This window comes from Poecilia latipinna, unplaced genomic scaffold, assembly GCF_001443285.1.
Source record: "Poecilia latipinna isolate Pla-1442-1.1 unplaced genomic scaffold, P_latipinna-1.0 Scaffold2703, whole genome shotgun sequence".
Classification (NCBI taxonomy): Eukaryota; Metazoa; Chordata; class Actinopteri; order Cyprinodontiformes; family Poeciliidae; genus Poecilia; species Poecilia latipinna.
The window spans coordinates 1-10,907 of NW_015115319.1; the positions used below are offsets into that span (position 1 = coordinate 1).

At 41.1% G+C, this 10,907-nt stretch overlaps 1 protein-coding gene across 1 annotated transcript; it reads right to left on the minus strand.

Annotated features, from left to right (window-relative positions):
• Positions 1-18: 18 nt before the first annotated feature.
• LOC106938826 (polypeptide N-acetylgalactosaminyltransferase 6-like) lies at positions 19-8,418 on the minus strand (the record flags this gene model as incomplete). Its single annotated transcript, XM_015021009.1, has 6 exons — positions 8,224-8,418; positions 6,474-6,979; positions 5,837-6,009; positions 1,753-1,902; positions 224-458; positions 19-136 (listed from the first exon to the last, which is right to left on the minus strand). Coding segments are annotated over exons 2-6 (1,155 nt in total), but the record flags the coding sequence as incomplete, so codon positions are not given.
• Between the last annotated feature and the right edge of the window lie 2,489 nt (positions 8,419-10,907).

Genomic DNA, 10,907 nt, shown 5'->3' on the forward strand with positions numbered 1-10,907 from the left:
CAGATAAGAGAGACTGACCCTGAAGGACATTTCCACATTTTCTCCGCCCCAGATCTCCATCTTGTCATCATACGTTCCGATGTGCTCAAAGTACTTCTTTGAGATTGAGAAAAGGCCTCCGGCAAAAGTAGGTGTTCTGAAATTTTCATGAGCAGATCCAAAGGCTTTAGGTGTTTAAATGATTCAGACCTTTAAACAGCGGAAACAACATGATCCATCTTACTTTACAGGGTAGGTTTCGTCCTTGCGCAGCCTCTTTGCCTCCTCGGGTATCGGCTCCCAGCCGAACGTCAGGCTCCAGTCGAAGTTTCCCCGGTTGTACGCGCGGTTGGTGGCCACGGGTTTGTTGAACTGAAAGGAGTTCAGGTCGATGGTGGTGATCTCTGGGCTGACCACGGCGGTGGGTTCCTCAACTATCCGGGCCAGGAGAGGCTCCAACCAGCCGTGAAAACACTCACCTGACCATGAATAGAAGGGAAAGAAAAGACATACATTTTTCTACAAATGCCCTTTTGCACAAGCTAGCATACTTTTCTGGTGGCAAGTTTACATTCTCTCATTACACCCATGAATTTACTACGAAGTATTTTTAGAATACATCATAGAAACAATTATTAACTTTTATGAATTTTCCAAAACAAGAATTGGGTTCGAATTTATGGTGATTTTCTTAAACTCACAAGGGTCAAAGCGATGCACACAAACTCTAAAATACTTCTTAGTGTGTTGCAGAGAAACCAAAGACTTGCCATCAATGAGGCTCCTTTAACCTTTCTTCCCATCAAAAATAAGAGCGTTTTGTTTAAACTGGTTGATTTCCTGTGAAATCAACCAGGCTTCAACATAATTTATTTATTTCCAAAAGTGTTCAGGTAGGTGCTACTCCAGAGGCTTAATGTTAGCCTCCTGAAACCATCCAATCAAGACCAGCTTTGATTTGTGTGTGTGGAAGGATGGAGACAATGACTTCAACCATCTGACTAAGACTTTCAAGTTCAGATAAAAAGAAACTGGTTAAGATGTTCAGGAACGGACTAAAAACTTTAATGCTTCAGTCTCCTGCAGAAATTTGTAGCTGCCCACATGGAGAAGCTGAAGTTCTTGGTAAGTGTTTGGTCATCCAACAACACAAAGATTGACAAATAACAAGAACGTTTGTAGGAGTCAGTCCTAACCGAGAAGCATGGTGGTGACAGCAACATGCTGAAGTTCTCTTTTTCTGCCATTGGTGCTGTAGCACTGCACAAAGTGGACAGGATAATGAAAAGCATTCTGTAACGTTGCCTCAGGTAACGTTACAGGTAACGTAAACCTGTGTTTAAATGGCGGAATTTAAATGAATTTAAATTAATTTAAATGAACTTTCAGTATTTGACAAAGAGAACATGGTAGAAACAAGCATGCATGGGTATTTTTGTTGCAGACATTGATCCAAACATTAGAGGGTATTGTAGTTACATTTTCATATATTTTAAATCCTGCTATAAATTAGCAGTAAAATTCAAATTTGTGCACCCAGTTCTTGCTTTGAAAAATCTGTAAAGTCAGTACCGCTGAGATTATGTACATTTATCGCAACTCTACTGCCAACAATGTCGATTTAGGGTTCAAGTTCATGCCGGATATTTAAAGCTCAACCACTTTGTTTGACGGTATCCGCTACTGTCATTTCAGGTGACTGTATGCAACCCAACACACTGCCTGCATCTCGTGCATTGCAGCCGACCGCATTGTGTGCGGAGGTTTCCTTACAGTGCGCATCAAGGAAGGTGAGCACTTCAGCCGTAGCAATGCTGGCTCCCAGCAGCCTGGCTGTGATGAGGCCTTTCCTCTCGGGCTGCCTGACAACTCGGACGATCTTAAACTGCTCCACAAACAACTCCAGCTTCTCCTTCAGGTGGTCTGTAAGATAAAAAAAAAAGAAGTGTGTTAGAACAGCTCTTTACGGGAAGTTACGATGCACATCAGTTGTGGCACATGAGCAACAAGCCTTCGGTCTGTATGATTGAACACCTCGCTGACGAGAAGACGTAAAAGTCAAACGTTCGTCAGGCTTAGACCGACAAAAGCAGCAAAGTGGAAACGCTTCGGGTAAAAGTGGATAAAACTTCCCCTCTGAAAGCTTTTGTGGCCACAATAAGCGGCACATATTTCTCAGCTGAGCAAACTCCGCGGCCACAAGCAACGATGTTCTGCAGCAGAGAGCTGGAGCTCTAGCAACTAGAAAGAGAAGTCAGAGTAAAGGAGGAAACGTCTGCATGCAGCTGGGAGGAAAACAGTTATAGATTATTTCATGGCTCAATAAATAAGACAACATTTATTAATAAAAGATCATCAGGTTGCAGCATGAATGACTTGTTTTTATATGAGCTTTGAAAAAGTATTCATGTCACTTGAAATGATCAGGTTTTATGTGATAAATCAAAATAAAGTAGGACATAATTGTAAAGTGGGAGGAAAATTAAGCATGAGTTTAAAATTGTTTAATAAAAAAATTTAAACATTTGGGTTACATGCAAGCTTCTCAGGATATTGTAGAAACATCCATCGCTGTGATTATGACTGAAAATATTTGGTTTATGTCTCTACACCCTGAATTTCCCAACACTTCCTCTTTGCAAAACAGCTTCAGCTCCGTCGGAGTGGTTGGAGAGCATCTGGCATTCTGAAATTCATCACAGATTCTCCATATCGAATTAGATCCAGGATTTGACTGGGACATTCTCAAGAATAAATATTTGAGTTAAGCCATGACATACTGTGGGAAGAATATTCCCTCCCTCTTTTATAAAGTATTAAACCCTAAACCTTATGAATAGATGGATAAGTTTGCAAAGAACTATATTTACAGAACAATAAAAAGGGCAGAATCTTTAGTTTTTGGTGCAATCATACGAATCCTGAACATGACACGAATATAAAAATAATAATAAGACAGTGATTTTCTGTTTCTTTTACATTTCTTTGTTTCAGCACTTTGTATCAGTTACAAGAAAAAAAAAGACAAAGTTGATTGTTAAAACAGTCACACATAGAGGCTTAAAGTTCAAGTTTTCAGGAAAGTCTCATGTCCAACTCAAATCAGAAATAGCATCCCATCTCGCTCATGTTTTACGTTCACAGTGTCATAAAATTCTTAATACCTCTCATGTATTTAGTGGCAGGTCCTTTTCATGTTCTTCTATTGTAAGAAAGTTCTCACATGGAGTATTACAGATCACTTAACAGAAGAACAATGTCAGCTAATAATCATCTACTGTCAAATACTGTATAATGTTACACATCCCCACTAGATTTTCCAGTTTTGTTTTTTTTTTTAAACATTTTTTTGGTTGTCTTGTCCTGTTTCTTACAGATTGCACTTTAACCCGGCTCTATCTGAACAAATGCAGCAGAAAATTAGCTCACTAGTGGCACACAGTTTTTTTTTTTATTTTATTATTACTATTCTCTTAAAACTGCAGGCTTTTCCAAAGGAATTGTACTGTAAATATAGCCACTGTTTTAACATCCCAGTCGGATGTGGATTTGTTTAAAATGGTAGTTACTTGTAAAGGAGATTCGGGAGTTGAATGAACAAATTATTAAAAACAAAGACATGCTGATGTAGATACAGAAAGAAATAGAGATAAACAGAAAGACAGGACAGAAAGGAAAAAAAAAACAACAACAAAGAAACAGAAAGGAACACCCTGATTCTTTCCTCCGTCTCTAGAAGGTTTGCATTATTTAGACAGGATTATTTTCGTGGCAATATGCATTTCATATGATCATCAGCAGCATGTTATACGAGAATATTTACTTTAACAAAGGAAATTTGTCTCTTGCATCTAACATGTTCCTGCAAGGTGCCCTGGCCCTCGAATTTGAATTTGCAGCACCTATCTCCAGTAAAACACAAATTCTTGTGGCGCTGCTGTAGACGTGGTCGCCTTTTTCCAAATCAATCTCACTTCGAGTCCCAGTTATTTGTACAACCTGTTTCCTACAGAGTGAGTCGGCTGCTGAAATCCTAAGTAAACATGATTCTGGGTCACCTTTCACAGTGTAAGAAGGCAGTTGATATTATAGGATCTCAGATAATGAATGATACTGTTTAAATAGCCACACATAACCGGATCCTGGGAGGATTTCGTTTCCCTCCTCCAGCGTTTTGTTTGTTGGACGGCTGACGCTAAGCATGTGGACCGTTAATGCAGGATGAAAACAAACCAGTATGCTTGGCTTACGCTCAAAAAAAAAAAATTAAAAAATCAACGTCGTTATCGTCCAGTGACAAAGGAAAGCGCAGAGCAGGATAAAGATGATAAAGCATGAGACACTGATATTAGCTGCACTTTCACAGTAAATGCAACACACTATTTATGTCATTGATGTGATTATGTTGACGATCTGAATCCCAGTTTTATTGGAAGTAGATGGGAATTAATGGGATAGTGCAGCATGTTTTAGTAAACATAATAATATAGGCCTACTGATTGTTTTATGCTTAGTTGCAGATATTTAAAAAAAAAAAAGTTATTTCGCAGTCTGTTTTCACAAAGATTCACAATTTGGAGCTGATTACACTAAATACGACAGTGGAACTGAAAACACGTTTTGTGACGGCATTAACCAGAACAAATAATTTAGTCAAGCTATTTAAATATCTGCAATATTGATATATGAATGACATTATGCTTACGAGTTACTCTACTGTTCTGTGAGTATAGTTGAAGATGCAGATGTTAAGAGTTCGCAGAACATCTGCAGCTTTAGCAGAAAATGTGTTCAGGTTAAGACCATGTCTGAAAAAGACAACAGACCTTTGTGGCAAAAACAGGGGAACGGTCAATATTCTGAGAAATCATTTACCTTTAAAGAAAACTTTAAAGGAACCTAATGTCTCCAGGGTAAAGGATGACGACCCCAGACAATGTGAACGAATAATAATAATAATAACATCTAATCAGAGATTCCTACTTTTAATATATGCTGACCCTGATTGCCAACCTAAGCGCTTAAAGAAAACCGATACTAAAATCACACAGCAAAATTTCATTCAAATCAGCACACAACATCACATGACGCGATTGTGCCATTTAGTTTACTCAGTGCCTGTAGTCTAAGTTTTACCTTGTCTGCCTCGGATATTTATCCCATTAAAAAGGTTTTAAAATATACTGTTTAATTTATTATATGCTTATAATATGCTCGACATTTTCAAGCAGCTGCAGTTAGCATGCTTAATCCTTGTTATAATTTCTATCAATCATAATTCATCTTGTAACAACACAACACTTGTGGGACCAACTTCTCTTTCTGTGGTTTCTCCCTCACACAGTAAACTATTTGAGAACAGCGAAAGGAAGGTGCAGCACGCAACACAGTCTCTCTTTAGCTAAATACTACTGTAAAAGTAAGATAAAGAAATAAAACAAAATAAAAAATTAAACGTTGACAAAAAGGCTGCAAAGCAAAAACGTAGCCATGCTCCAAAACAACAGCCTACAAACAGTAAGTTTAAGCTTGATGTACGAAATTAAGTAGGTGTAATAACTTTTTGTGCTTTCTAAAAATGGCAGCACAGAGGCTACATTTAGTTACCCACACCGTCTTCTGGCACTTCTGCATTAGATTGATGGGTTTTGTTCCTGTTATTTCTGAACCACTTCTGCTCAGTAATAACTAATAAAATCTGAAGAGGAGAATGAATCATTGACTAAGGTGCAGCTCTGGATTATTTCCTGTGTGAAAATGTGAATTTGCACTGCGGGTTTGCTGCAGTACCCCTCAGCCTGACATTTACTTTCCATTCCGTTCCCATTTGCTCATCTTCCACGTGTCTCACTGTTACCTGCAACGCTGGCATCGTCAACCAAGATAATCTCCTTCAGCAAGACGGCGGGAGATGTGTGCAGGACGCTGTAGACCGTCCGGAGGAGCGTGGACCAGGCCTCGTTGTGGAAGACAATGATGACGCTGGTGGTGGGCAGAGGAGGGCAGTGAGGAAACTTCCTGTCCACACACCTGGAGAAAGAGAAGGAGGCATATCTGATGAAATGAAAGTCACACAAGGTCTCCCACGTCAACACATAGGAGACGAGTGTTTTCGGATATTCTGTTTTTTTTTCATGGTTGTAGTTTGAAATGTATTAGCGAAGTGCATTGTGAAAAGTAGTTTTGGCATCCTGCAAAAAGGAAATGCAAAGGTTTACAGTCTGGGTGTGTGCGTGTGAGCCTGGGAGTATTTACTCTGACGTGTCGGTCTCTGTTATTGCACACTGAGACGTTTAGCAACGTGGGCTTACTAAGCCCTGGAGGTTATTAAGAAAAATTGTGAAAACGTCTGTAGATCATTGACCTGGGTGAGCACGGCTCTCTCTGAGATTGAGACAGAGCTGTATCCTCTCATGTCTGCATGTCAACACCGTCGTTGGCACAACGGCAATTAGCACAGCCAATAAAAGATTAGCTTAAAGACTTCAGCTTACTCCGGCGGTCTTGTGTCGTCCCCGAGATTGCGGCTGAGTGAGATCCGGTCGCTGGCAAACTGGTTGAAGCAATGGCGTGTCATGCCCTCCTCCTTCTCCTTCTCCTCCTCCGGCGTCATGTTGTCCTTCACAAACGCTCTCCCATCGGCCCCGGGGCTTTGAGGGTCCTGCGGCGGTCTCTCCAGGTGAGGTCTGAGCTCAGCCTGAGAGTAAAATCCGGAGGGGCATTTAACGTCCTCCGTGGGCTGCGCCTGCACCGGCGGGGCCTGCGGAGCTCCGATCTGGAAGCCCATGTTGTTCACAGCATTCCGGACCATGACCATAACCTCATCCCGTTTGTGGGCCAGGTCCTGCAGCCAGGGGTCTCCGGAGTTTGAGGAGCTGACGTCCCTCTGGAGAACCACCAGGATCACCAAGAAAAGAGTTCCCCCGAGGAGGACCAGCTTCAGGGGAGACAGACGCCGGCGTATCAGACGCATGTTTCAGATGGGCCGATCCCTTGGAGGCTGTGAAACAGGAAAGCACAGAAATTCTCTTGAGTTTGCCTCCTTGGCAACTGCTAAAGGCCACCACTTACATCAAGGCCTTTCAACAACACGCTCTCCTGTTACCATTACCCGCCTTTTACCTGGTATACATTCACTAACCTTTTTCTGGATGAAACCAAAGATGTCAAAGCAGGAGAGGGGGGTAAAAAAAAAAAAAAAAAAAAAAAACCCCTCCAACCGGTTTGCGTCTCAGCAAGTGTCATAGCAGCTGGTGATCAAGTCAACCCTGATCCTCCTCCTTCCTCCTTCCTCCCCCCTCCAGGTCTCTTCAGGAAACAGTCCCACAGGGCGAGCACGGAGAGCAGGGAGGTGGTGAGAGTGAACAAACACACCACACCTCTCAGCAAACACCTGAACTCACCTTCTCTGTGGCCACAGCCTGCCAGGACCCACGTGGCAGCAGGTGAGGCTCCCACACCAGTTAATAAGTGACACGCACTTTGTTTTTAATCTCAACAGGCCAATCCACCTCATTGCTTAATGACTAGCTGTCATTTGCAACAGGAACTAAGATCTGCTACGTGGAGCGTGACATAACTTCAACCAGCTTTTTGTACAATAGCAGCCTGTTTCCTGCTGAGTGAAACAGGATATATCACTGCGAAGTAGGACATCTGGATGTCCTCTGGTGATCACTGTCCAAGAGAAGACTCACTCTTACTTGGTCATAATTAATTTAATATATTCTCAGGCCAGCTGGGCTTCGTAATTGATTCAGGGGGACACTTCAGTGTTCAAGAAAAGTCTGGTCTGAGCCGTCTAAGGCGCCCCTTGTGCACTTCGATGACAAAATTAAACTACTTCCATGAGTTGAAATATATCTGACTTTACTGTATGTGGCAACAGTTTCATCTGTTTGTTTGTTTGTTTTTTCCAGTAACTGATAGATATTCCACAGATTCAGCACACTGTGGTCTATAAGATATTAATAGATAAGGGAAAAAAAGACGACAGAGTTTTTAGCTCTTAACGTTTCACATCTAAAATGAAAGAGGAAGAGTTGGTGACAAATGTCCTGCTTTCAGTGACTGAAGATCACAGAGCAGCTTCTATTTGCCACGCTTTACTGTCAAATGTGACAGCAAAGCCTCACATTTGACATATAAAGCGTCAGACAGAGAACCGGGTTTTCTTATCGATACCAATCGGGGTCCATTACACCTATGAAGTTTAAAAAAAAATAAAAAAAAGTCGCCACTTACTTTAATGAAAAGAGCAAGCTGTCCACACCTGCTCTCTGCTCGACGAGGTGCTCCTCCTCGGCTTGTGCGTTAAGCTGCCAGATCAGCAGCCACGTTTCTTCTCACCGACTTTGTAGGTGACAGCCGACCGGTCTCCTGTCTGTTGTTTTCAGCTCATGAACAGGTGCCATTTTTACAAGATAATAATTAGTTGAAGTGAGTCCCCTGCTGGTGGATTGCGTCCAGAACTGCAGAGCATCACATGGCAGAGATCACATAGTTAGTGAATCATAATAAGAGTAAGTATTAGGTTTCTTAGTTTGAAACTCATAGACGATAGCAAATCCAGACTGATATTGGCCAAGAATTTATTCCTGTTCATTTGAAATTATTCTTTAGATTAATGAAGCTAAGTTTCTTGGTTAATTTGAGTTTTGAGTAAAACCATCTAAACAAATAAAGATTCAAATAAATAAATAAAAAAAGATTATAAACGGACACTTCTCATTTCAGAGCCATTACAGATTGCGCATCCATGTCCTATTTGGGTAAAGTTGAGTGTAAGGAAGAAGTGTAAGGGCGGAAAGGTCCACAAGCAATCCGGCAGAGGGGGCCCTAGTCTGTCTGAAGAATTGTCTCTGAAGGAGGTCAAAAGTTACACAACAGAGTTATGAACTTAGTTTTTGTCTATTTTAAGTAACAGGGAACTCAGATATTTCAGATTGCAGAGACCCTTATCACCAAAGAGACATGTGAATCTAAACAAAGGAAGTGAAATATTTCCCACAGTGTGACAAAGTGGTCAGTGCCCTCATAGTGGGAGCCAAGAATGCAGATTTCTTTTTCATTTTAGTGGACTGCCAAAACCAACATGACCAAACATTTAGAAATCAGTTGAACTGTATCAACAGTCTGGAGGCTTTCTACAGATCTTCCAGCGTGTTTCTTTGGGTTTTGGTGGCTTTTCTGTGATTTTCTGTCCAGTTCTAGTAGCTGACATTTTTAACAAGTTGCGCATGTTTAAACTTTGAGGAACCTGGAGGAGTAAAGAAGTCTCAAACACTATATGTTGAGCTGTGAAACTTTACCTGATAGTCATTTTTATTCACTTTTCTACATCATAAATCCCCTCAGCAGCCACTTAAAAAACACAGAAGTTTTACAGCTATTTTTAATGGAGGAGTTTGTGAGAGCAACCTCGGGTGTCGGCTTGCAATACAATTTTCAAATTGTAAGGCGATTCGAGGATTTCCTAAACATGCATGAAAGGCACTTGCAACACTCCAAGTATATTTCTGAACAGAGAATAACAATATTGCATGGTGTAAAGCTCAAAAAGTCAGTTTTACATGACACTCCCCCTTTAAAAGTTGTGGTTGAAGTTTTAAAATTCAACCCACCCACATCAGTGCGTCAGAATATATTAAACCAGCGGTGAATATATTACAATACAACTCATGTTCCTGTGTCGTGTATCTACCAGAGTGACATTAGTGTTTTTTTTTTCATCAGGGATTAGGAGGAATTTATGTCACTTAATTAATGTTCACCATAGAGTGCTGTAAGTTAACACTGCAATAAGTTCAAAGTAAATACATTATTCATGCTCAAGCAATTAAATACTCTCTCCTGTATCACCCTCTTGAAACTGTAGACCGTCTTATTCAGGAGAGGAGATGGATGTTTCTCTCGGGTTACTGTCACTCGGTGCGGTCTTGATTGCAGGTTGCTGATTGAGATGAGAGATAGCAGAGAGAACGGCGCTGAGTCACAGCACCGTCCACATCTACTGGCAGCCTTGGCGGTAATATTAAGCCTCAGAATAAATTAATCTTCTGTTGCAGTTGGAGAAACTCGCTCAAAGAATGATGGATAAAACAAATGTGTTCAGTGCTGTTAATACGTTGTTCAACGTCCCCCCCCCATCATGACAGCTCTTAAGATAAAAGGATCTTTTCCCGTTTATAATATTTGTCTGGATCATTCAGAGGCCTGGGTTGTCTCCTCTTCACCACATGTATTCTGGGTCTGGACATTGAAATGAGATGATCACTTTTGTGTCTTTTGAACTATTTTTTTAGGTTGATTTAGCCACACATTTTGCCTAGCTGTCTTGTTCCAGTGTCAAACTATTTTCTGTTTCTTGTAGATTTTGCATTTGAAATGTCTCACAATTTCCTGTGTGGTCTTAGAAAAGCCACACAGGAAATCACGGTTCCTCCACTACGTTTAATAGTGATCACAATGTGCTTTTCCATATATTCACCTCACCAGTTCGTTCAATCTTTGTCCATTTTTGCCAAAACACAATGTCGAGTCAAACTCCCAGCTGCCTTTTGCAAACTCCACATGTTTACATGTGTGACGGTGGGATGGAAAATGATTTTTACCTGGCATTTCTCAGAATAACCTGGTTGGGAATGTAGACAGACTGTAGACTTCAAAGCTGGTTCTAGACTTGGTGAACCTAAGATCTCCTTGTTTGGCTCAGTTTTCCAATAACGAGGTTTCAGTGATTTCATCCTGACTGATGAAAAGAAGCTGGGCTCTTACCCAGCTACAATTTGGACTTTTGGACTGTGCAAGGAATCGTTTTTAAAGATATTTTTGTCTTCAGCGCTTGCAGAAGCAGACCGGTCTAGTTCTCTCAGTTGCTAGCCAGCTGCTTAGCGACCGACGGATAACGTTCAGCTCAGGGCCGTGCA